The following is a 27955-nucleotide window of genomic DNA, read 5'->3' as shown; positions in this document are numbered from 1 at the left end:
TGGCTTACAGCAGTCATGGGTTTCACCACGCTCTGATCTCCTCCACCGATCAGATAGCTGGCGCTGACTCCCACTTCATCAAACTTGGGGTTTTCTTGAATCCACTGGCAGAGAGCGATGGCGCTGAGGCGGGTCCGGGTGAAGATGATGCCTCGCGCTCTCTCTCTGGTGCTGAATTCCTTCAGGATGTTGGTTTTCAGCTGGGCCAGATTGTTGTTTTCATACTGTGGCTTTCCCATCAGCTCCTGCAGCTTTGCTTTATTGTCTATTGAGGATTAAGAGAAACAGATGCAAACAGTAAATCAGCATTACCCAACAAGATATTAAGCCTGTCTGGACACATTTTAAAGGGATTGTTCTTTCAAAACAGAGTTGTTTTAGTATTATTTTGAATAGCTTTTCAGTTATTTCCAGTTGAATGTTTTCAAAATGAATTCAGTTTTAACTTTGAGTAATTTTATTGCGTGATTTTGTAATTTTTTTTTTATATTGAGCTTGAATTAAATTTTTTTTTTCAGTTTTACATTTTTTTTTATTTCAGTTCAGTTCATTTCTATTTTTTAAATACTTTTAATTTAATATTTATTTTATTTCAGCTTTATTTCAATTACATTTTTTAAATAGTTTTAGTTAACAAAAGGATTATTATTGTTAACTAAAATAGTAAAACCCATTACTTAAAACCTACTTTAACTTTCAGTAATTTTTGTTTAAGTACTAAATAGCTAAAATAAATGAATAAACTAAAAACTAAAACTTAATAATAAAAAGCACTATACGGATATAAAAAATAATAAACTAAAACATAAAAAAATGACAAAAACAACAAAATTACAAAAACTTTTACTAAAATTTAAATAAAAACAGAAATAAAAATAAAATAAAAATAATATATAAATAAAAACAATATTTAGATAAAAAAATTAAACTAAATTCTAAATAACAAAAACTATAGGACAGACTAAAATAACACTGCTTAACAATATCAATACTGCTCTAAAAATTACAAAGTCATAATTTGCTCACTCTCATGTTCTTTGGTTTAAAGCATCATCCACTTTCATCAAAAGTGCTCAGATATTACTGAACATTTGGAGTTGCGTCTCACAGAATGAAGAAAATAATACAGGATTGGAACAAAACGAGTAAATGATGATAAATATTCTGCTTGGCTCCATGCATTTTTATTTTATTAACAATAAATGGCTGGGACCCCATAAAAGACTATTTCCACTATATTCCAGAGAGCACTGACTCTACATCTGTTTTTATGATACCTTTAAACAAAGTGAAGAGGAATCGCTCCGTGTCCGTGATGGTAACAGTGCCTTCCTCATCGGGGGTGGATTTGGTCTTGAGCTCTTCGTTGTGATATTTGTCGAGGAAGCGGAAGGCGTCTGACATGCGTATGGTGTTGCTCTGATGAAGAGCCTCGTTGTATTGGCGGAGATGTTCGGCGCACACACGCACCTTCTGATTCTCCTCCTTAGCAGCTGGTGAACAACACAGACGGTCGATATTTATAAAGAGTTCAACAATATAACTCCTGTTAGGCCACAAGTTCAACAATTGAGGTCCTTTAATGTATAGTCCGCTCATTGGACTATTAAATAAAGTCTTTAGTGTATTTAGTTTTTCTTTCCTGGACTTGCAAGTAAATATCTCATTCGTTTTCTCCACAGAGATACACATACACAATAATAAACGTTTATAACAGGCTTATGAATTCAGAAGTTATTCAATTTCAATGTCATTTTTAAACAATCGGGTTTAAGTTACATCATTTGAAGTGCGTCATGAGATGAATAGTTAATACATTTGTCTTGTTCGCTTGTTTCCCCTGTTTCTCAATGACCTATTTTTGTTTTAAATGCTTTAATGTTGGGATTTGTCTCAGAGCTGATTGGTTTGGGTAAATATTTCTTACAAATATCTATGGTGAAATAAAAAAAAACTTTATTGTTAACTCAAAATACAACTAAAAGCATAAAAGATATTACTTGGGTGGAAAAAAAACATTAACCGACATAAAACTCTATATAAAAAACTTAAACGTATTTTATTTCATCTAACTGTCAAGGTAGCATTTTTACTTTAAACTTAGCTTAATTTGAAGTACTAAAATAACTAATACTAAATAACCTAAAACCTATTTAAATAAAACAATATATATATATATATATATATATATATATATATATATATATATATATATATATGTATGTATATATATGTATATATATATATATATATATATATATATATATATATATATATATATATATATATATATATATATATATATATAATATCTAAATTATATTTATAAAAATAAATTATATAATAAATAAATATAAATAAAAAAGATAAAAAAGAAAGACGAATAAAATAAAAAAAGACAAATCTCAACAAATGACTAAAAGTTTAGCTAAAGTTAAAATAAAAACAGAAAATAAAAAAATTAAATCTAATTCAAAAAATGAACAAAAATGATAATAGTATATCAGTGATGCAAAGGCTTTGGGCTGTGCACTAGATTCCTGATTAGTTATAACATGTCTTTGAGGATGCTTTTTCTTCTCTATCATTCTTTATCTACTGGAAGTTGAGAAACTTTGTTGGAATTCACAGTCTCTTCCTTTAAAAACAGCAAAGTCTCTCTGTTATTACAGTGGCTTATTGTGACACATTGTGCATGAGTGCATGACTATATGAAATTCTTATCATAACTTCCACAACATGGTGGTTGAATCATGAATCAAGGCAGGACGACACACAAAGAGAAACCTTGCAAAGATCAGGCATTTATTTCATGTACAAGTAGGTGTATAAGTCAAGCTCAGAATTAGTGTGAATACCTAAACAAAGCACAATATCTAGTTAATTAAACTATAAAGCAGAGCAAACCAGAAAAATTGAGTGGTGTGGCTGGTTAGGAAAACTGTAACGCTACAGCTCATAAATGAAGGTTTGAGACTGTGTGCTTTGGTGGTGCCACCAGGAATTTGTATTTATGGAAATTTATACGACTGTAATAATTTCTATGACGTTTTCCTGATGTTTCCAGGCTTTCAACGACCCAGTAAACCTCCATATATCTGAATGTCTTTGTAAAAGGCAGTAAACTCACCGTTCTGCTCTTTCTGTACGACCCACTGTTCGTAATTTTGTATACCGGGCTCACAGAGGGGCTTCAGGTCCGCATGCTCGTGGATTTCATTCATTATCTTCTTGATCACGTCTCCAAACGGGTCCTTTAAAATGCCATAGACAGGTTTTATTGTCTTTTTTAAATCTAAACTGAATATAACTAGTGTCATTACAGTACAGTCTGCATGCTTTCCCACTTTATTGTTGATAGACAAGAACTTTTATGTCTTTAAGTTATTGTATTATTATTGTTTACACAGGCTTTTCTATAAATATCTAAATCATTATTCCACATGGTGTGTCATTTTTGCGATAGTGGCACCAAAAAAGAATAGCAAAAGTCATTGACCATTTTTAAAGTCTCAAGGACTTCCTCGCAAGACTACTTTCAAACAAGTTTTACCTTTGGGGATTTCAGAGAAAGTTGGGAGTTTTCAAAACATTTGAATTTTATTTACAGTGATTACAAAAAAAAAAAAAAAAAATCATAAGAACATTCTTAAGAGAAAAGGTTAAGATTTTTTTCCCAACAATTCTTCTCAAGAAAACAGAAAATAGCAGTTTAGTTAATTAGTAAGTTAGTTATAGGGCTGGGTGATAAATCGATAACGATTATTATCACGTGATATAAATCATGAAAAAAAATGAGATTTCAGATTTCTGTGATTTCAGCTTTTTTTTCAGCACGCATAAAAGTACAACTGCTAAAGTGTGATTTATCATTATCATCACACTCTTTTTATTTTGCACTAGCATGTGTTTTGGGCTTTAATCACTGATGACTCTCGCTCACACAACAACTGAACAGCGCTTGAATTCAGCAAAGTACTACATTTTTACCGTGGTATTGAGGTGCTATATTTGTAGATTTAACTGTGATTATCTAAATGTTTGTTACAATGGAAGACCAATGGTTACAAAACAACAACAACTCAAAAAAGTATGAATAATTAAATTTCATTATATAGAAATAAGATTGCTACCATTTTTACAGATATAACTGATTTTGATAATGAACATAAACCCACATCTGCATCCTAGCTCAAGCTACTAACAAATGTGTATTTCTAAGAGACTGTTATATTATTAATATTATCAGGCAACACAAACATGTTTCTTGATTTGAAACAATATTACTCATTAGAACACGCAGAACTAAATTTTTATTTTTGTTCTATTAAGATACTTATTTTGTTAAGGAAAAGTGTTTGTCATGTTCTAACCATAAATTATAGTTTAAAACCTCAATTAACTGTGCGATTTTTAACAACTTTCAGATTGGAGCAAAAATCTGCCTTTAAACTTAAAAGAAATAAAAATTTGACATTTATTGTGATAATTATAATGATGATTTTTTTGCCCATATCGTCCAGCCCTAGTTAGTTAGTTATAGTTAGTTACAGTAGTTTATTCTAACGAATGTTTTGTTAATCCGTGTTTTGAAAAATGTATTTCTTAACCTAAATTCCAAAGAAGTTTGTAAGAAGTGCAGTTCTCAAAAAAAAAAAAAAAGGTGTAAGTTTAACTTATTAAATATTTTCTTTAAAAACTATATTAAAAATGTATCTTTTTCTGACGGACTTGGTTTGTTTAACTCTTCTGGCAGAAGCCTCACTGATGAATTATTAATGTGAAACAACCCAATCCAATCATTTAACATCATTTAATGCAAGTTGGAGGTTTTTCTAACTTTACTAATTTATTTATGATGATATTTAAGAAGATTATTTTTTAAAGGTCTTCTCAAGTTTTGTCTAAAGAACTATTGAAAGAAAAAAAAGTGAGAATTTACCCCAAAATTTAAATTCTAGGCAAACGGTTGATGGACCCCACTGACTTCCATAATACAGGGGAAGAAAATACTATAAAAGGCAATGGGGTCCATCAAAAGTCTTCATGCAAATTTTAAACATCTTGAGCATTGAGTAAAGGATGACATAATTTTAATTGACTTTAAGCCGTATTTCAGGAGTATAACATATTCTTATCTTTTTCTCTTAAAGGGATAGTTCACCCGAAAATGTAAACGTTGTCATCTTTCAGTTTCCTTCTTATGTTGAACACAAAAGAAGATATTTTATAGATATGAGAGCCAAACAGTTGTTGGTCCCCATTGACTTCCATTTGTAGGGAAAGAAATACAATGAAATTCAATGGGGATCAACTTTTTGATTACCAGCATTCTTCAATTACCTCCTTCCTCTCTTCTGCTCTTGCAATCCTTTTGAATGGTGTTTTGGCCTCCTCTTCTTCAAAAGTCTTTGTTTTTATCGTGAAGGCGTCCAAGTTTGCACAGATCTGTAATGGATCAAAATAATGAGACACATACTGCTGAACTCCAACACAGCTCCAGTTTAGAGATGGCTAACACATAAACTGTTCAATGATCAATAGCCTCACACATCAGTGGATGTAAACTGACCTTGAATGATTGAATAGCACTTAGAAATAGCAAAATGTTAGTTCTGACTATTGTAATTTGATTCTTGATTTATTAGCTAGAATCACTCATTTAGACTCATCCAGTTTACAGGAGTCGTTTGATTGTGAATCAGACTACATTGGCTGGGTTTGTTGTTTGCATGTTTGTTGTTCCACTTCGTTAGATGAATGCAGATGTATTTAAGAGCTGTTTATGTCTTGAAAAAAATCATGCATTTTAAAAGAAGTCAAATCCCATTTCTTAATTTAGATTTCTAGTACTGAGAAACCAATGCTAAGGAGTTTCTATTGGCACTTTGGTGCTGTTGTCATAAAGACTGATGGTAAAACAGGTCAGCAGAGTAATAATGTGATGCAGGGTCCTGACTGGAGAGGCATGAAAGGCATGTGGAGGTTTATGGCTGCCTCCAGCACAGGGGCCACGCAGAACATTGGAAACAGCTTTGCGCAGGAGAAAACAGTAAGAGATGTGGGAGAGGAGGATGTGTGTGTGTGTGTGTGTGTTTGTGTGTGTGTGTGTGTGTGTGTGTGTGTGGAAAAGTCAGATTACAGAAAAACTTAAGGAAGATTTTAGGAAAAGAACTAAGTAAAGCAGAATGTTATAACTATAACAATACTCGTACATCATTTATTATCTTAATGTTAATATCAACATTTACAAGTACATTAATTAATGCACTGTAAACTAACAAGAACATTTTATTAGCTAACATTAACAAAGGTTAATATAAGCTTTCTAAATATAGTGTTCATTGTTAGTAAATGAGACATGTTTTTGAAAGTCTCTTGTGCTCACCGAAGCTGCATTTATGTGATGACGAATACAGTAAAAACAGCAATATTATGAAATATTATTGCAATTTAAAATAAATGTTTTCTATTTGAAGATATTTTAAAATGTTATTTATTTCTGTGACCGAAGCTGAATTTTCAGCATCATAACTCCAGTCTTAAGTGTCAAATAATCCTTCACAAATCATTCTAATTATTGCTATTTAAAATAAACGTTTTCTTTATTAATATATTTTAAAATGTTATTTATTCCTGTGATCAAGGCTGAACTTTCAGCATCATTCCTCCAGTCTTCAGTTTGTCACAAATCATTCTAATATCAACATCAATGTTGAAAACAGTTTTGTTGTTTCATAATTTTGTGAATTTTTTTTCCAGGAGCAATAGAAAGTTCAAAGCACATTTTTTCCCCGTAATATTATAAATGTCTTTTATTTATACTTGCTGAATACAAGTATGAATTTCTTTTTTTGTGCAATAGACAGATGTGTTGCCTGCAACATCACAACTCAAATAACACATTATTTTGTCTTTGCTGTATCGTTGTAAGCAGAACTACGGTGGCCGAGAGAGCTCAAAACGCTGCAATTTAAGAAAACACATGCAAATTGAAAAAACACCAGCAAACAAAAAAACAAAAAAACATCTTCATCAATTTGACAACACAAGTGCTGCAAATCCTCACAACACATGCTTATAACGAAACGCGCTGCAAATCCTCACAACACATGCAAATTAAGAAATGCTGAAAATCCTGCTGCAAATAGCACTGACCACAATGGAAATGTTTCAAGGAGACCCCAAAAAGTGTCGGACCCGGCTGGGATTTGCTTATTGTGCAGTGGCTACTGGTCAGTGGAGTTGTTGGTGAACTGAAAGGTGAGGTTTTTTTTTTTTAAACACCCTGATTGCATGATTCCTTTATCTTTTGGATATTAGTAGCCTGAATAAGCTGAATAATTACATGATTAAATGTCAAATGTTACTTAAGATGGCTTATCTTTAATATCCTCAGCTAAATATAATTTCAAGGTTAATGAAAATAAATTTGCAATGCTTCATTAATTGTTTCTTAATGTGCATGTGCTGTGATGATTTGCAGCGCGTTTAGCTATATGCATGTGTTGTGATGATTTGCAGCGCGTTTCGTTACATGCATGTGTTGTGATGATTTGCAGCGCGTTTCGTTACATGCATGTGTTGTGATGATTTGCAGCGCGTTTGGTTATATGCATGTGTTGTGATGATTTGCAGCGTGTTTCGTTATATGCATGTGTTGTGATGATTTGCAGCGCGTTTCGTTATATGCATGTGTTGTGATGATTTGCAGCGCGTTTCGTTATATGCATGTGTTGTGATGATTTGCAGCGCGTTTCATTATATGCATGTGTTGTGATGATTTGCAGCGCGTTTCGTTATATGCATGTGTTGTGATGATTTGCAGCGCGTTTCGATATATGCATGTGTTGTGATGATTTGCAGCGCGTTTCGTTATATGCATGTGTTGTGATGATTTGCAGCGCGTTTCGCTATATGCATTTGTTGTGAAGGCGTTTCGTTATATGCATGTGTTGTGATGATTTGCAACGCGTTTCGTTATATGCATGTGTTGTGATGATTTGCAGCGCGTTTCATTATATGCATGTGTTGTGATGATTTGCAGCGCGTTTCGTTATATGCATGTGTTGTGATGATTTGCAGCGCGTTTCGTTATATGCATGTGTTGTGGTGATTTGCAGCGCGTTTTCGATATATGCATGTGTTGTGATGATTTGCAGCGCGTTTCGTTATATGCATGTGTTGTGATGATTTGCAGCACGCTTCGTTATATGCATGTGTTGTGATGATTTGCAGCGCGTTTCGTTATATGCATGTGTTGTGATGATTTGCAGCGCATTTCGCTATATGCATGTGTTGTGAAGGCGTTTCGTTATATGCATGTGTTGTGATGATTTGCAGCGCGTTTCGTTATATGCATGTGTTGTGATGATTTGCAGCGCGTTTCGTTATATGCATGTGTTGTGATTTGCAGCGCGTTTCGCTATATGCATGTGTTGTGATGATTTGCAGCGCGTTTCGCTATATGCATGTGTTGTGATGATTTGCAGCGCGTTTCGCTATATGCATGTGTTGTGATGATTTGCAGCGCGTTTCGCTATATGCATGTGTTGTGATGATTTGCAGCGCGTTTCGCTATATGCATGTGTTGTGATGATTTGCAGCGCGTTTCATTATATGCATGTGTTGTGATGATATGCAGCGCGTTTCGTTATATGCATGTGTTGTGATGATTTGCAGCGCGTTTCGATATATGCATGTGTTGTGATGATTTGCAGCACGTTTCGTTATATGCATGTGCTGTGATGATTTGCAGCGCGTTTCGTTATATGCATGTGTTGTGATGATTTGCAGCGCGTTTCGTTATATGCATGTGTTGTGATGATTTGCAGCGCGTTTCGTTATATGCATGTGCTGTGATGATTTGCAGCGCGTTTCGTTACATGCATGTGTTGTGATGATTTGCAGCGCGTTTCGTTATATGCATGTGTTGTGATGATTTGCAGCGCGTTTCGTTATATGCATGTGTTGTGATGATTTGCAGCGCGTTTCATTATATGTATGTGTTGTGATGATTTGCAGCGCGTTTCGTTATATGCATGTGTTGTGATGATTTGCAGCGCGTTTCGATATATGCATGTGTTGTGATGATTTGCAGCGGGTTTCGTTATATGCATGTGTTGTGATGATTTGCAGCGCGTTTCGCTATATGCATGTGTTGTGAAGGCGTTTCGTTATATGCATGTGTTGTGATGATTTGCAGCGCGTTTCGTTATATGCATGTGTTGTGATGATTTGCAGCGCGTTTCATTATATGCATGTGTTGTGATGATTTGCAGCGTGTTTCGTTATATGCATGTGTTGTGATGATTTGCAGCGTGTTTCGTTATATGCATGTGTTGTGATGATTTGCAGCGCGTTTCGATATATGCATGTGTTGTGATGATTTGCAGCGCGTTTCATTATATGCATGTGTTGTGATGATTTGCAGTGCGTTTCGCTATATGCATGTGTTGTGAAGGCGTTTCGTTATATGAATGTGTTGTGATGATTTGCAGCGGGTTTCGTTATATGCATGTGTTATGATGATTTGCAGGGCGTTTCGTCATATGCATGTGCTGTGAGGATTTGCAGCACGTTTCGTTATATGCATGTGTTGTGATGATTTGCAACACTTGTGTTGTCAAACTAATGAAGATGTTTTCTTCATTTGCTGGTGTTTTGTCAGTTTGCATGTGTCTTCTTAAGTTGCAGCGTGTTGAGCTCTCTCGGCCACCGTACAGAACATTGCAGAAGTGTTACTGGAAGCGAGCGTCGTTGATACCTGGAGAATGTGTTCCTCCGCTCTCTGCTGGCTCATGGCTCCTCCCACACCAGGTGAAGCCGTCAGACCCAGAATCTGAGGGAGCGCGACGGGACTCTTCTCCTGCTTCTTCAGGAGCTGGTTCTGGTGTTTTTGTTTCAGGTAGCGAATCATGATGTGGTTATACACACCGCCCTTCTTCGTGTGATGGCATTCGTCAATAACCATCAGAGTGAACTCTGCAAGTATAGGAATTAAATCAGAATTAAGAATCAGAATCAGAAAGAGCTTTATTACACCTATTCGTCTTGGTGACAGGAGCTTCCAGTGCAGAAAAAAAGTACAGGCTTGCACATAATATAAGGAAGTAAAATATAACACTAATAATAAAGAGAATAGACAATATATAAAAATACTATAACTATTGACAATTTATAGAACTGTACCAACTTATAGGATTCAAAAATATTTAAAATTATTAATGTACATCTAGTGCAATATTTCTTCGTTTTAATGCAATATCACTCAATATTAGATTTTATCATTTATAGAATATTTTAACTATTCTTAATAATTAAAAATGTCAAATTAGTAATGTACTTAATTTTAGGTTTTATTGTGTGAAATCCGAGTTTAATGGCGAGACACTACAGAAAAAAGTATTGTTTTATTCCCATCTATATTTTAAAGTTATTTACAGAACGGTTTGTTTTAATATCATTTTCCTGATTTTATACAGCATTTTATTTGTGGTTTTATAGACTCCCCTCTGTAAAAATCTTTAATTCTACTATGTTTAAATGTAATGTATGCAAATGAGTGCATATTTAACTGTCAAAAGTTAAATTTGCATATTTAAACATAACATTTCAGAAAACTTGTAATACAAATGAATTGTCTTAATCTACTTGCTCATTGGGGAAAGTACAGTGATATCGATTATCAGCTTTAGTGTCTTCCCATAAAGGGATGGTTCATTCAAAAATTACAATTCTGATCAAAAACGCATCATTTACATATTCCAGTTCCAAACCAATATGACTTTTTTGTGTCCGTTAAACATGTAAAAGAAGATATTTTTGAGCAATGCTTTTAAATGTTTTCTCAATGTTGTTAGGACTCGAGTTCTTCAGAACATCTTTTGTGTACAGGTTTGGAACGACATGATGGCAGAATGTTTATTTTCATAATTGCAATTATTTGTATTTATACCATTATAGCTATGATTTGAAGATCATGACAGAACTGTATATACAAACCCCATGTTAATAAAAACACACCGTTTATAGTCCTTACACACAGATAGCATGTGTTTCTAATCTACAAAGGCGGGAGCTGTAAACCTCCAATCCACTCTCACCGGATCAGTTTACAGACGTTTTTGTGCCGCCTTCCGGCGCTCCCAGGAGTCTCTGGGAAAAAAAGAGAGCTAGTCTGCATTTCACACACTGATGAAGAGGTGCTGGGGCCACGTTTCACAAATCAGACTGTAAAGGTGCTGCCTGTTTGGCCCCTCAGGGCTGCAGTGGGAGATGAAATGGAGCTGAAAATGACAGCAAATCTCCCCTGAATTTAATCAGCCAGACATGTGGTCGAAAAAAATAATAAAGGGTTTAAGAGGAAAACGAGAGGGGGAAAAAATCAACAAACAGCATATGCCACAGAGGAGGAATCCCACCTTGCGGCGGACGCTGCCAGAGAGACTCACATAAGAGCCAAATCTGCCAGCAGAGGGGAAAAACACTGTCACATGAAACCTCATAGTTGGAGCTCAGCATCTAACAGAGGCTCTCCAAATGACGTTTGGAGAGAAGGAAAATGTGACCTACGCGATAATTTGATCCTGTCCTCATCGCCGTTCTTGGCTTTGGCCAAAGAGTTTTCCAGAATCTGTGCTGTGCAGATGATGATGTCGTTTTGCTCGATGATTTGTGGGAAGGAGATCTTGAGCTGCGAGGCTCCGCTGACCCGCTCCACTGAGTACTGGTGCTTCAGAAACCGCCCAAACTCGGCCTTGTAGTGCTGCTCCACCAGGGGAACCTGGGAAGATATCACATAGCATTATTAGGTTGCTAGGGTTTTCTGGTTGGTCGTTAGAGCATTGCATGATTTCTTGATGTTTTGTGATATTACTTTAAGTGGTTGTTTTGAGGAAATCCGCACCGACTGAAGTGCTGAGTCGTGTGTTTGCACCACACTTCTGCTGATATTAATACACTTCATGAACTTGAGTAGTTAAAGACATGATTCAGAAAGACAGAAAGTCCCTCGGCTGCTACAGCAAACACTCACAATCATCTCGTTTCTGTTTTTCTCTTTCAGAGGCCTGAAAAAAACTCTAGCTCATTGCCTGTTGATCTAATCGGCCTGTGAAGTAAAGAATGCTATTGCTCAAAAGTTGCACGTTAATATCTCAGAAGACTTGTCTTAGATGTGTCTCTTTAAATTCTGAGAATAAACAAAAAATTTGACAATTGTTGTCTAATGACAAGTGAGAGCTTGTCTAAGTGAGAGCTTAGAGCTGTAAATTATTGTTAGTACCAAGATAACTTTGTCTTCGAAGAATTGATGAGAAACAAATAACGTAAATAAAGATATCTAAAAATAATAATAATAATAATTTTGGATACCAAGGTTGTTTGGCCTAAGAACTTGAGGAGAAATGTTTGATTCCTTTTCAGGAACTCGAGCTGCGTCGAAATCTTTGGGGAACGTCCCTGATGAGACCGACTCTGAAGATGGTGTGCAATCTGTCCAATGGAAGGGTGTGACATCACAGGCAGGGCGACGTAGCGACCAGGAAGTTATAAAAGCATGTGCTGCGCAGCTGGCTTCTGCTTCGCGTCTGTCAGCAATTGCTCTGTGTGTGCATGTCAAAAGTCTGTCCTGTTGGTCCTATTTATTGTTGTCTGTCTTTAAAAAGAATAAAAAACAGCTCAATATGCCTAAAGTTAAGGCTAAGACCAAGCATGTGAGGGGCAATTCCAAGCCACGTTATAGATTGTGTGTTCCTCCCTGCCCTCGCTACGAGTGGGCATACAAACAGTCGATGCGTGGCTTGCCTGGGATCGAAGCAAGCTGAGTCGGCTCTCGAGGGGGCCAACTGTCCGCATTGTGAACGATTGCCAATGCGGACGCTTCGATTCCGGAGGGCTCTCTTCGAGGAGGGAGTCTTTACCAGCGTTCCCCGCGGTGCTGGCCCTGCTTCTGTCGAGGCAGAACGGCTGCTGCACTCATGGGATTCGCAGGTGTATCTGGCAGAGGGAATGGAGGGAATCTCCTTCTTCATCTGCCAGATCCGGCGCCCAAACCCTGGGTTCGGAAGCACGCTCATCAGTTTCTTCCCCCCAGGGTGAGGGATCAGCTCTTCACCTTTCTTCCTCTGAGGAGGTTGATGTGGAGACTGTTAGTTGGGATTCGCCACCCCTATTGCCCCAATATGAGGAGCTCTTGGAGGTGGTTACTCGTGCGGTAGATAAATAAAAAATCGACTGGCCTGCCGAGAAACATTCTAAGCCGCAGAAAAGCAAGCTAGATGAACGCTTTCTGCGGCTGAGGCAACCACCTCCACGCCGTTCTGTCCCGATCTCCATGATGAAATCGCGAGATCGTGGAATCATCCATACTCAACCAGCCTCTTCTGCCCCGATTCACTATATTATGGCAATGTGACGGGGCTGGGGGGCTGGGTTATAGAGCGATGCCACCGGTTGAACAGACGCTCGTGGGCTATCTGTCGCCCGGTTCGGCATAGTCTCTAAAGGCTCAGACATTGCCCACCAAGCCACTTAGAACGACATCTACTCTGGTGGGCAAAGGTTATGTGGCAGCAGGTCAGGCTGGGGCATGCCTCCATACTATGGCAGTCCTCCAAGCATATCAAGCCGACCTGCTGGGAGATATCGACGAGGGGGAGGGGATCAAGTCCGAAGATATCAAAGAGCTTAGAAGGACCGCTGATCTCTCCCACCGTGCCACTAAAGAGACCGCTCGCGCTATTGGGCGGTCTATGGCAGCCTTAGTGGCCGCGGAGAGGCATTTATGGCTGACCCTGTCAGAGATAAAAGAAAGAGACAGGGCCTCCTGGACGCCCCGCTTCAGCCTTCTGGCCTGTTTGGCGACACATCAATACTGTCGTTGACAGGTTCCAGGAGGCACCAAAGCAGGCGGCGGCCTTCCAGAATTTCCTCCCTCGTCGCTCTCGTGGAGCATCTGGCACATGCCACATGCTTGCTCCTCATATCGAGAGGCACAAAAGCAAAGTGTCGCAGCTTGTGCTCCCCCACGTCGGGACCGAGGGCCTCAGCGACGCTCTGAGTCGGGGACTTCCAGGCCCAAGTCAGACCTCAAACAATTATCGAGGCCAGGAAGTCCTCGACAAAGAAATCCTGACGCCAGTGGCATAGGAATGCAGAGGGCAGCCCCTACTGGGGTAGAGCGCGGTCCACCTCAATATACGGTGCCCGTCTCACCTCAGTACCCTCGGGAGGTCGGTCTGCCAACCCTGCCAGAGTTTCAGGGCACAGCGGCCTCCAGCGAGCACTTCGCCCAGTTATTTCTGCCCGCGAGCGTAGCGGAGCTGGGACGCTCGCCGCCACTTCGGGGGCCTCTTACACCAGCGGTCAGTCTCGAGAGACTGATTCCCTTAGTAGATTATTTAGCAGCGTGGAAACTACTGCCAAATGTATCTCATTGGGTCCTGCATACCGTAGAAAAAGGCTACTGCATTCAGTTCGCTCATCCACCGCTAATATTTAACGGGGTCACACCGACGATAGTCGGCCCCTGGCAGGCTCTGGTTATGGAACAAGAAGTGAATACCCTATTAAGGAAGGAGGCCATCGAGGTGGTCCCTCCACAACACAGGGAATCCGGGTTTTACAGCCGGTATTTCATAGTTCCAAAGAAGGATGGGGGGTTGCGTCCGATCTTAGACTTACGTCATCTGCCACTGAAGTTCAAAATGCTCACTGTCAAACAGGTTGTAGCTCAAATCAGATCCGAGGACTGGTTTGTCACAATAGATCTCAAATACGCATACTTCCATATATCCATCCTTCCACAACACAGGAATGTTCTGAGGTTCGCTTTCGGGGGCAAAGCTTATCAATATCGAGTACTTCCCTTCGGCCTTGCACTCTCACCCCGCACGTTCACGAAATGTGTAGATGCGGCTTTGGTACCCCTCCGTATGCAGGGCATCCGCATTCTGAATTATATCGACAATTGGTTGATTTTAGCTCAATTAGAGCAGATGGCGGTTCGACATCGAGATGTCGTTCTTGCACATATGGGGGAGCTGGGTTTGAGACTAAAAGCCAAGAAGAGTGTACTTTCTCCAGTTCAGAGAACCACCTATCTAGGCATAGTGTGGGATTCGACCACGATGCAGGCACGTCTGTCTCCTGCTCGGATCGAGTCGATCCTCACATCAGCCAAGAGAGTCAAAGAAGGCCAGTCACTCACTGTCAAACAGTTTCAGAGATTGTTTGGTCTGATGGCTGCTGCGTCCAACGTAATACCCTTTGGCCTGCTGTACATGAGACCCCTGCAGTGGTGGCTGCACAGAGTGTTTGGCACAGCCCAGGTGGACCTCTTTGCGACTCAGGAGACATCGCAAATCACCTCTGGTTCTCTCTAGTTCATCCAGCTCCCCTGGGACTGGACGCTATGGTACAGACCTGGCCGAGGCTTCGTTTGTACGCATTTCCCCCTATTGCTCTGCTCCCGGGAGTTCTGGTGAGAGTACGCCGGGACGGGGTCCGTCTGTTGTTAGTAGCCCCGTTTTGCGGGAAGTCGTGGCCTAATGGTTAGAGAGTCGGACTCCCAATTGAAAGGTTGTGAGTTCGAGTCCCGGGCCGGCAGGAATTGTGGGTGGGGGGAGTGCATGTACAGTTCTCTCTCCACCTTCAATACCATGACTTAGGTGCCCTTGAGCAAGGCACCGAACCCCCAACTGCTCCCCGGGCGCCGCAACATTAATGGCTGCCCACTGCTCCGGGTGTGTGCTCACAGTGTGTGTGTGTGTTCACTGCTCTGTGTGTGTGCATTTCGGATGGGTTAAATGCAGAGCACAAATTCTGAGTATGGGTCACCATACTTGGCTGAATGTCACGTCACTTTCACTTTTTCACTTTCTGGCCGGGCCGAGTATGGTTGGCAGATCTGATTTCTCTCCTCGACGGCTCTCTGTGGGAGATTCCGATCAGGACAGATCTACTCTCTCAGGAGCAGGGCAAGATAATTCACCCTCGCCCGGAGTTGTGGAAACTGTAGGTGTGGCCCCTGAGAGGGGGCACAGCTCATAGAATCCGGTTTCTAAACCGAGGTTGTTGAGACCCTCCTTCAATCCAGAGCTCCTTCTACGGGGAAACTGTACACTCTGAGGTGGAAAATCTTCTCCTCATGGTGCAGAGATTGCCAGCTTGACCCTGTTAACTGCCCAGTTGGTACTGTTCTGGAGTTTCTACAAGCTAGGCTCTCTGTGGGGTTAACTCACTCCACCTTAAAGGTGTACGTGGCAGCCATTGCTGCTTACCATGTCCCTTTCAATGATCTTCTCGGCAGGTGTGTCCCTCTTGGACTTCTGCAACACTGCAGGGTGGTCCATGCCCTCTAAATTTGTCAGATTTTATGACCTAGATATGCGAGCTACTTTGGCTCTTCTCTTCTCTCGTCTTAGCTGTGCTCTTCGGATACACACTAGGCAGGGATTTGGAAGTCTGGCAGCGTGGGCACATCGTTCCCCAAAGCATTCGATGCAGCTCGAGTTCCTGAAAAGGAACGTCTCAAGGTTATGAATGTAACCCTGGTTACTTGAAGGAACGAGACGCTGCGTCGCATCTCCATACTCCCGGCACCCCTGCCGGCACTTGCTTCCCTACTCGAAGCTGAAGCCAGCTTTGCGGCACGTGCTTTTATAGCTTCCTTGTTGCTACGTCACCCCGCCCGTGACGTCACACCCTTCCATTTGACAGATTGCACACGATATTCAGAATCGGTCTCATCAGGGACGTTCCCCAAAGTGCTCGACACAGCATCTCGTTCCTTCAAGGAACCAGGGTTACATTCGTAACCTTGAGACGTTTTTAATAAAATAAAATCGATATAAATATTTATTTTAATGAATGAAGATATATAAATACATTAAAAAATATATAGATATAAAGATTGTATGTACTTGTAAGAATTTGTTTTGAGTTTTAATAAAATAAAATAAAATAAATATATAAATATTTATTTTAATAAATAAAACTATTTAAAAAAATTATTTATAGATACCAGGATTGTTTTGTCTGGTAAGAATTAAATGAGTAATGTTTGATTTTTATTAAATAAAATAATTTAAATAAATATAAATGTTTATTTTAAGAAATTAAATATTAAAATAAATAATTTATAGATTAGACAATTAGAGAATTTATAGAATACCAAGATTATGTTGCCATGTAAGAATTAAATGAGTATTATGAGTATTAATGATTTTAAATCAATGTAAATATTTATTTTAATAAATAAAATATTTGAAAAATGTAAATAACTACAAAAATAATAAATGAATAATGACATAAATAACAGATAACAAGATTATTTTGCCTTGTAAGAATCTGAAGAGAAACGTTTGAGTTTAAATAAAATTAATTAAATAATAAAGTATAAAGATCAATTGAAATAAATAAAAATATTTAAATAAAGAATTTATTGACACCATTGTCATTTGGTCTTGTAAGAATGTGATCAAAAAATAAAAAATAAAAATAAAAAAAATACTAAAATAAAATAAAATAAATATTTATTTGAACAAACCAACAAATGACTGACTGATACCAAGATCATTCGATGAGACATTTTGGGTGTTTAATAAAATAAATAAAAATATTCATAATAATTTATAAATTTTAATTATTGTTACTTACACAATCTTACTGTTTATAATATTGACACTATTATATGTTACAGGTGAGTTTGTTATATTTGTAGTAAATGAATGGCACCTTGTTGACCAAAACAACAACTTTCCCCGGTTGTCCCATCTGCTTCCTCTTCTCCAAATGTTTTTTCGTTATATACACAGCAACTCTGGTCTTCCCACTTCCTGTAGGGAGGCAGATGATGATGTTCTTTTCCTCTAGAGCTGGTCTGGCCACCTCCATCTGATAGTCACGCAGCACAATATCCCTCTTGCGTTCCTCTGAGGAAGAGAGAGAGGTGATCCTGTAATTAGACAGTTGTGTTTGCCTGCAGCATCAGTGTGTGTCTCGGTGGTTCAGCTAATGCAATTACAGCTGTGTAATTGCATTATTTTTATCCCCTGTCATAATATCCCTGATATTAGTCAGACTAATATCACTGTTTATGAAGTCACCCACTCACTCTAAAGCTCTGCTGTGAGTCAACATCTAAAGGCAATATTTACCCTCAAAATCAAAACAAAACTATTTTTTTTAATAAAAACATATATAATGAAATTAAGTACATTTTAGTTCAATCTTAGTTTTTGCTCATCATAACTGTAATGTGAGGAAAAATATTTTACATTTTATTTTATATAATAATTATATAATTTTGTCTTATCCAGATATTGTATTACAATTGTGCATATGTGGACTTTATTACTGCTCCTATTCATATATTACTGCTTTAATATTATATTTAAATTGTGAAGTTTCCTTGATGTGGAAACATTGTGCTCTGTCAATATTGAATATGTGTTTAGACTGTCATTTATGCCTAAATTTGAGTAAAATGTTTCCAAAATATTCATAATTATTAAAACTCAAAATTAAAATGTATTGAAGCATTACTGTGATTTGATTGTAAACATTCTTGATTATATCATCACGTTGCAAATATGTAAAATCTAATATTTTTGATTGTTTTACAGTAATATTTTACAATAAAATACATTGTAAAATATTTGATAATTATTTTGTGAAATATTTTAGTAAATTTTAAGTCCACCGAATTCCTGTAAATAATTTTTTTCTCCACCCCCACAATATTTTTCTTTTGATTTTGTGATCAAATGTGACCTGAATATTTATTTATTTGTGAGATTCCCCATGTAATCATTATGTCATGGCCTCTGGCTCTCAGTACTATTTAGACCGATCTAATGAATTATCCAAACACAAGGATGCAGATCTACACATCTTTACATGGTTCCACTTACAGAAAGGCAAAATTCAAAATAGTGTTACTAAAAGCAGAGGCAGAGGACAGATGAGCCGCTGAAGCAGCTCTGTGTGATTTCATTCACATGGAAACTCAATGTTATCTGCCAATATTAAACATTTGTTTAGTCTGTCAGCATCTTCAGTACAATTTCAGAGCTTTAAATTTCAGTAGTGAATGCGGCTCATAGAGTTAAAACCCAGAAGAGTCATTTTGAAAGTCTTTTTAGAAAACCGTTTTTTTTTTTTTTTTATGAATAAAACAGAGTCTCTGTGTTTAATATTATTTAAGAAACTGCATGGTGTGTTGTAAATTTTGTGCTTTGCAAATGTATGTTTCCAACAAGTTGCTATTTAAGGACTACTACAAACCCAGTGCCCAAATTCAGATGCATCAAATTGGGTAGTTGCAACAAATGTAGCAACTAATAACATACACAAGGCTTACATTTCTTCACGTTGAAAAAGCTGCCACATTGTCTTCCACATTTGCTTACAAATTGACGTCACAACTGAAGAGATTTTAACAATCACATCGCATTTATCTTTTGGTATATACTGCCTTAAACATCATGCTTGAACTTTTAACACTGCAAATTAACGGTTACGTTTCACATGCCATTGTAAATCATTGGAAAATATTAAGTCATTTGATAGTTCTGAACATCCACTGAACTCTGTGTCCTTTTTTCTTCTGAAGACACCCTCATTTATATGATTTGACAAGGTTAACACACATGCAAGCTCTTGGAAAGTGCTGTTCTAATCAAAGAGGTCAAAAAAGGTCATCATTCACAGAGGAATGCATTCAATTGGGATTTATATTGAAGTTATCAGTCAACAGTAAGTCAAGCTCACAGGCAGCGCCGACCCTTTCCAACTTCTGATTTATGAAACAGACTTTAGTTTGAGGAATTCATTACACGAGAAAAAAACAAGGAAGCAACAAATCAGGTTCCCCAGAGTGAAAGTTTTTTCATGACTCAAGACACCTAATGGATTTCTCAGTTATGTTATGCAAGTGTATAAGAATCAACTTCTGTCTCTGATGTTTCTCATAAAAGTCCTTAACAAATAAGAGGATTGTGCATATAGTAAGGGTTTAGAGCTTTACAATAAATGTGGATATCAACTTGGAAGAATTTGAACATGTTTGTTCATATTAAAGGAATAGTTCACCCCAAAATGGAAATTTGCTGAAAATGAATAGCCTTCAGGCCAGCCTAGATGTACTATAGATGAGTTTGTTTCTTCATCAGATTTGTAGAAATGTAGCATTGCATCACTTGCTCACCAACGGATTCTCTTTAGTGAATGGGTGCCGTCAGAATGTGAGTCCAAACATCTGATAAATACATCACAATAATCCACAAGTAATCCACACCACTCCAGTACCTCAACTGACCATTCACAAAGAGCTTGATTGACAGGCGATCTGACCAATCATAACACAGAATCTGCCAGGAGAGTTGATTAACTTCAGTGGACTTAAACTTGAAACATTGTATTTTGTAATCTATGTATTGATGTCTTTGTGTGGTTGAAATAAAATACATTATGATGTTCATTCATGCTTATTTCATGCTTTAAGTAAATGTGAAAAGACGATCGGTTTATGTGTGCTGCTTGAACTGAGGGAATACAGGGATCTTTTGTGACACATTAAAGGCCCACAAAACTTGATTTATTTTTTTAATTAATGTTTAGAATTTGCAAAGGGTCAATTAGTATTTTTTGAAGCTTAAAAATCCATCATTAAAAGTCATTTTAACTTCAAACTGTTTCTTTCGGCTAAAATATAAGTCTATAATCCACAATTTTGCTTTCTTCTGTGAAGTTGTCTCATGTGAATCAAGCACCGTTTACAAGCCGAATATGTCGGTGGATTTTGGTATGATGGACTTCTCACTGTAGGAAGTGTTATTATGGATTTTGGACTCATATTATGGCCAGAAGCAATGGTTTGAAATTAAAAATGATAAAGGATTTGTTTCGTACAAACAGCTTTTGGTTTCACAGGATATTAACTGATGGACTCTCGTTCTGACGGCACCCATTGACTGCAGAGGATCCATTGGTGAGCAAGTGATGCAATGCTACATTTCTCCAAATCTGTTCCCATTGAGAAACAAACTCATTTACATCTTGGATGGCGTAAGGGTGAGGACATTTTCAGCCAATTACTCTTTGTCTAGGAGAAAGGAGAAAATATGAACAAAATCTCCATAGTGATTTTTCTTTCCTATAGGTCGTGTCAAGTAATGCAGTGGACTGGTGGACCTCCACCCTCTTTGATTGTCAGCATATGGAACATGTTCTCAAAGCTATTGTACCTGAGGGTCATCAAGGAGATTCAGGTATTCAAGATTCACGCATGTGATCTTTACTGGTCTTTTAAACCTGCTATGGTGGTTTTCTTAATGGACGTCAGTTAGAGTGACTCACTTTTTATGTGCTAACGGGAAGCTTGGACTGTTTATAATTCTCTGACAATTTGACATTCCTAGAGAAGTCATCGATCTGGGTGAGCTGTTTAAGTGCAATAGCTGATGGTTATGTTAACAGCATTTTTGGCAGAAGGATAGGATGTCTTGGAAGAAGCACCTGAAGTGGTTAGCAAGTGAACGAATCTGTGTTTTGTCTCAACTGCAAAAATATGTTTTATTTTAATTTATTCTAATTTAATTTCAAATATGTAATAATTAGTGGGTAATGAATACGTGCATCAGTTTTTGAATGCTGCCTATGCGTTTCACTTGACACTTTTGTTTTTCCAGTGTATGTTTGAGTCAGTACAAGGGCTCAGTGATATATCGAATGTTTGTATTATATTTGCATTGATTATGCTGGCAATATAATGATTTTAATGCATGCTATATTTAATATAATTTTTCTGCTTTATTTTGAAATGGACAGTAATGTTTCTCCGCAAATGTTTTATTTTAATGTATTACAATTTAATTTAATTTAATTTGAAATGTATAGCAATTAGTGAGTAATGAATCCATGCATTTATTTTTAGATACCGAGTTTGCATTATACTTGCTATTTGGGTTTGCAGTGTATATTCGAGGTGATAATAAGGCTCAGTGATATTCAATATTTAATTGTATTATTATTATTTTTTTTGCAATGATTTTGCTAGCAGTATCATGATCTAAATGCATGTTTTACTTTTATTCAATACGGAGAGTTTAACTTGATATGTATTGCAATTCAGTGAGTGATGAATCCATGCAACCTCTTTTTTTATACATGTTCTCTACTCTTGCCATTTTTCTCTGCAATGTAAATTTGAGGCCAATACTAAGGCTCAGTGATATAGTGAACATTTATAATACATTTGACTTTTAATACAAATGATTTAGCAGTTTATCTACGAGACGGGACAGGTAAACATTTTGTGGTTGAGGGGAAAGTCAATCACATGTGGAGCTCTAACAAAACCACATAGGATCTGACCTCTGAACACAACTAAGCCATTCTTTTTCATATGTTATATAATAATAATAATAACACTCTGAAAGTAATTTCCCGACAGTAAATTGCTTGCAGGAACATTTCTCAAGCAAAGGGTGGATTATGGGTCATTAGATGTATTCTACAAAAGAATGAACAGTTATGCTAAAATGTCAAATGGTCTAAAGAAAGTGTTTTATTTCCTTTCAAACAATGAACTGGACAAATGATTGAAGGTGATTGACATGACCACTTTAAATCATGGTTAATAATATTCATAATGCTGTTAAATAGGTTTATGTGTTACTTAATTCAGTTATGCATTTTTTCACTTTTTGACCAGTGGATTTCTTATTTTTTTCCGGATGTTCCTCACTAATGGTTAATGTGTTAAGCAAACCTCATAATATAGGGACTGGTTGTAATTCATTAGAGTGAATTTGAACTGAATGGACCACGTCATACATAGCCACTATGCAAGCCTGCTTCATGTTGGTCTATTTTATGTATGCGCATGTATGCATTTGATTTATGATTTTTTTATTTAAATAACATTTATTTATCCTTTATCCGTTTTATTAAAAGTGTAGTTATTTATTCAGTTTATTTTTATTTATTTAAATTTTTTATTAATTATATTTGTTTGCATGTATTTTTTTACTTTATTTTTATTTAATACTTTTTCCAAATTTAATATAATATGTACAGTAATTAATGGCAATTTTCTGAAACAGGCATTTTGTTTATTTGATACTCAGAAATTGAATTTAAAAGGCAACTCTTAATTCAAATCTGAGTGAATGGCACACAACCCTCCTGGATGACTATTTTTTTTTTAAGTGTTTTAGAGATTGGATAAATTAGTTCAGAGCTGGGAATAACTAAACTATGCTACACAAATTTGTAATTCAACTAAGGCTTTTATGCATCTTTTACAGTACACTAGTTACTGGGACTGCTACGAACAACGAGGACCAGTGACTTTTGAATGATTTGTAGATACATGCAAGTCAAGTGACTATACCTGACGGATTATCATCCTCTGTGACATCTTCCTCCTCATCTTCTTTGTAGATGTCGACCTCTGCAAGTGAACATATATGCTGCTGTTAGTTTGGTTTGAGCCACAGAAGATTTAAAACATTGATTTGCATTGCATTGCATTTGCATTGCACATTTTGCATTGCATGTGTTTGTCCAAGATTCGATGTTTTTATCCAGATGGATCAATCAGAACAATATTACAAAGAATAATAGTTGATCATGTTTAGGGCAGGATTGTATTATTTACCTTCAGTGTCATCACATGTACCTAGACCGCTGCTGTCCACACTGCTCTCCAGATCCTCTGACAGAAGAGAGCTGTTCGCTGAGAGAACAGACATGTTTGTCTCCACTGTGGAACCCGAGCAGGACTGTTCACCCTCCTCAACAGTCTCCACTGACATGGCTTCTGAAACACACACAGGTAAAATCAATACAGTTAAATCCACAGTAACTCTCCTTATGCATAACTGAATATCTGTCAAGCAACTATGTTTGAAACCAAACCATATAACTGCACGTCTCAAAAATAAAAAAAGATGTTAAATGACCCATGCAACATCTGTTTCTGGAAATCAATAAATTATTTCTTAAAAGGCAGCAACAAAGAGCATGAGCAGGCCAGTCTGATTCATTAATTTTGTAAATGCAACAGAATTTACAAAGAAAACATACAAATTTTAAGATACTGTATGTCAACACTGCAAAAAATGGCTTATCTTATTTAGTATTTTTGTCTGGTTTCTAGTCAAAATATCTTATAATTCTTAAATCAAGATACTTTTACTAGATTTTTAGTCTTGTTTTCAAGGTTAAAAAAACTAAATTAAGTGCATTTTGCTTAAAACAAATATTCTTAAAACAAGAGTATATTCTTAAAACAAGAGCAAAATTAACTTAATTTAGTTTTTTAACCCTTAAAAACAAGACTAAAAATCAAAAGTCATTTGGCTTATCTAGTAAACGTATCTTGATTTAAGAATTATAAGATATTTTGACAAGAAACCAGACAAAAATACTAAATAAGATAAGCCATTTTTTTGCAGTGAAATTATTTGCTGTTCTTTAAAAGTACCAAAAAAAACGTAAAGGCACTGAGATTTAAGTGGATTTCCCATTGTTAGTTCCCCAGTAGAAACACATCAAGTTTCTTAAGAACATCTGAAACATAAGCGGATCTTTGGTAAGAGCTGGTTTGTTTTCAGGTTTAAACAACAGAATGATGTTTGACCTCTGCTGCTTTCCTGTTTTTCTAAGTAAGCCTGCATGTGGCGGCTTGATGAAATTCTTTATCAGTCACTGGAGATGATTTGTGAGCCTCACCGTCCTCGTTACACGGCTCTCCTCGCAGCTCGCGCACCAGCTCGTGGTGCTCAGTGTCCTCCAGAGCCTGAAGGAATTTGGAAAACCAGCCAGCTTCATTTTTCACCAGCCTTTTGAGGAGCAGCCGAGCGCCACCTATGTTCCCTTGATTCTCTGTGAGCTTCAGAATCTGCCGGAGTCATAGTGAACAAATGCATAATGCTTTTAATATGAGAGACAAGAGGGCAACAGAACAACACTGACAGACACTAGAGAGATGAATTGACAAAGAGGCACAGGGTCATTCGTGAAATGCAGAACGTTTTGATTTCTTAACTTTCATTTCATCTGAATTTTTTCTCCTTAATTTAGGAATTTCGCTATTTTCAGAAATGTTCTTTGTTCAAGCTCAGACAACTCCCCTTTAATTAATTATAATTATTAATGTAGAATAATTTATGAATATTACATAAATTATTACATATTCATATTATAAATATAGTATATAACATCCAATGTTGTAGTAATAATAATAATTTATGAATACTAAATTAATAAATATAAATAAATTATATATATATTATAAATGTAAGTAGTATATTACATCCAATGTTGTAGTAGTATTGTGATAATAATATTAATAATAATAATAGTAGTAGTATATTACATGTAATGTATAACAATATATTATCACTAGTATTATTAAATTAGATGTAATTATTAATAATCATGCATATTTATATAAAAAGAATTGGATATAAAAGTATATATCAATATAAATAATAATTGTTGTTGTTATATTGCAGTAAAGTATATCACTACTAATAACATTTTACTGAATTGTGTTCAGTTTAATATTTCATCTAGTATGTCAGAGCCACATCAGTAACTCAAATCCACAATTTATCTGTTTTTGTTTGGTTTAAAGCGCCATCTACTGATGATAATTATTTACACAAACTTTGTTTCAGCCCCTGTGACGTAGGCTTATATATATTTACTTTAAATCCCACAGCTTTTTAAAGTTAAGTTTTAATATTTCAATATTTAAATAGAATGAATAAATGTATGAGACCCTGGAGCACAAAATCAGTATTCAGTCTCTGGGGTATATTTGTAGCAATAGCCAAAAATACATTGTACAGGTCAAAATTATCGATGTTTCTTTTATGCCAAAAATCATTTAGTAGCTACATTAAGTAAAGATCATGTTCCATGAAGATATATTTTGTAAATTCCCTACCTTAAATATATCAAAACTTAATTTTTGATTATAAATGCATTGCTAAGTTCTTCATTTGGACAACTTAAAAGGCGATTTTCTCAATATTTTGATTTTTTGCACCCCCCAATATTTTTATCTCGGCCAAATACTGTCCTAACAAACCATACATCAATGGAAAGCTTATTTATTCAGCTTTCAGGTTATATTTTTCCAGCCCCTTACGACTGGTTTTGTGGCCCAGGGTCACAAATACTTAAAAAATAATAATAATGTGGGCCCCCTGATCTGATTACTGACATTTTCCTGGTCCTCGTGCGTCAGGAGCTCCAGCGCGCGGCAGTGCGCGCACACGTCCGCGGTCTTCATGTTGACCAGCGTGAGCTGCAGGAGGTCGATCAGCCGGACGCAGCTGTCGTTCTCGGTCTCCTCCGTGGGCTCCGGTGGGCTGTTCAACACGTACTTCGCGGCGTGTTTGCACCCGACGGTCTCCAGCGCGGTGATCAGCTCTCTCGACCATCCCTGCTCGCAGTTTTTCGAGTGAATAATCTCGTCGATCAGAAGTGCCGCAGCGCTTATGTTCCCCTCCTCACGAAACTTGGCTTTAATTCGGTCCTTTCGATCCGGTTCGAGGAAATGCAACAGATCCAGAAGTGGCTCGACCTGAATGAGTCGCTTCAGTCTGTCTCTGAAACAGTCGAGAATGTGTCGCGTCTCTGCGTCCTGATCACAGCTCATGCTGATAAGATAACGCAGAAAAGATCAAGAGATGAACTCAGTGTCAGAGTTCACCGATCACCGTTTATTAGAGCCGACGGACCCGTGCTCAGTTTCCCCGGACCGGTTCACTTTCGCTTTCGTTTCTCGTCTTGGTTTTCATACGTCAGATATGCGACGACGGTCTTGCTTACATCGACAACTTTGAGCCAAATAAGCGAGGAAGAAGAAAACATATTTACCGAAATACATTTATTTATGCATAGGTCGACAGTTTTGCGGTCATATATAAATATGCAGGCTACACTAACACTTTTCTGCCATTTTAAATAACAAATAAACACTGTTGGAGACTGAATATGCCAAACCGGTTAGCAAAACATTTCTACATTTATATTATCTAATCTAATATAATATAATATAATATAATATAATATAATATAATATAATATAATATAATATTTATTTTTGAACATTGTTTAATTCTATAATGCAGACATTTTAGTTTTATTAAAAATCATTAAAGTATAGGCTACTACACTAAAACATTCAAAGCTAGCCTATATAGAAAATAAAGATTATTGGAATACACTTTAAAAGAAAATACTTTTTTATTTTAATTCTTAACACACACACACACACACACACACACACACACACACATATATATATATATATTGGTGGACAACATTAACATTTTTTAATCGCGATTAATCACATGATTTTCTGCAATTAATCGCATTATTAAGCACAAAATTCAATAATGAATTCAAAAGTACTGTATTATGTATTTTTTTTTTAAGTACTGCTATATGAACAAAAGTGAAATAACATTTGGTTTGCAAATATTTGTAAGAAATAAAGGGGCTTTTTTACAGCAGTATTCCTTTTACATAGTAGCAGTTAAATTATTTATTGAAAACCTCAGCTTATAACATTAATGTAATCAAATGAAATATAAAACAAAAGCTTTTTATTGATGTTGATTTTTACAAAGCTCATCATTCTAAAAAGCGAGGCGTGCTCTGATTGGCCAGCTGTCCAGTGTGTTGTGATTGGCCGAATGCCTCAAGCGTGTGACAAATATGTTACGCACCCCACCTTACTGTGATGCCGTCTTCCAGCATGACCAGGAAAAAAACAATAAAACCCATTACAAACGAGCCATTTGTTGCATCCAGTGGGGACATAATTATGGATTATAATGACTTGTAGTGTGCTTTTACACGTTGCATTGTGTATCGCACTGCGTAAACATAAAACCATGTCTGCATTTGTGATTGGAGAAATGAC

At 36.8% G+C, this 27955-nt stretch overlaps 1 protein-coding gene across 1 annotated transcript in view; it reads right to left on the bottom strand.

Annotated features, from left to right (window-relative positions):
- Nucleotides 1–26814, bottom strand: part of ifih1 (interferon induced with helicase C domain 1) — a 33596-nt gene extending 6782 nt beyond the window's left edge. The window contains exons 1-11 of the mRNA XM_059500650.1: nt 26246–26814; nt 24745–24913; nt 23669–23830; nt 23402–23461; nt 17740–17936; nt 11575–11785; nt 9767–9984; nt 5344–5448; nt 3131–3254; nt 1278–1493; nt 9–265 (exon numbers count right to left, since the gene is read on the bottom strand). Coding sequence (XP_059356633.1) covers nt 9–265; nt 1278–1493; nt 3131–3254; nt 5344–5448; nt 9767–9984; nt 11575–11785; nt 17740–17936; nt 23402–23461; nt 23669–23830; nt 24745–24913; nt 26246–26683 — 2157 coding nt within the window. The 5' untranslated portion in view covers nt 26684–26814. The remainder of the gene's footprint in view (nt 1–8; nt 266–1277; nt 1494–3130; nt 3255–5343; nt 5449–9766; nt 9985–11574; nt 11786–17739; nt 17937–23401; nt 23462–23668; nt 23831–24744; nt 24914–26245) is intronic.
- Between the last annotated feature and the right edge of the window lie 1141 nt (nt 26815–27955).

This window comes from Carassius carassius, chromosome 19, assembly GCF_963082965.1.
Source record: "Carassius carassius chromosome 19, fCarCar2.1, whole genome shotgun sequence".
Lineage (NCBI taxonomy): Eukaryota > Metazoa > Chordata > Actinopteri > Cypriniformes > Cyprinidae > Carassius > Carassius carassius.
This window is presented reverse-complemented; position numbering and strand designations above follow the sequence as displayed.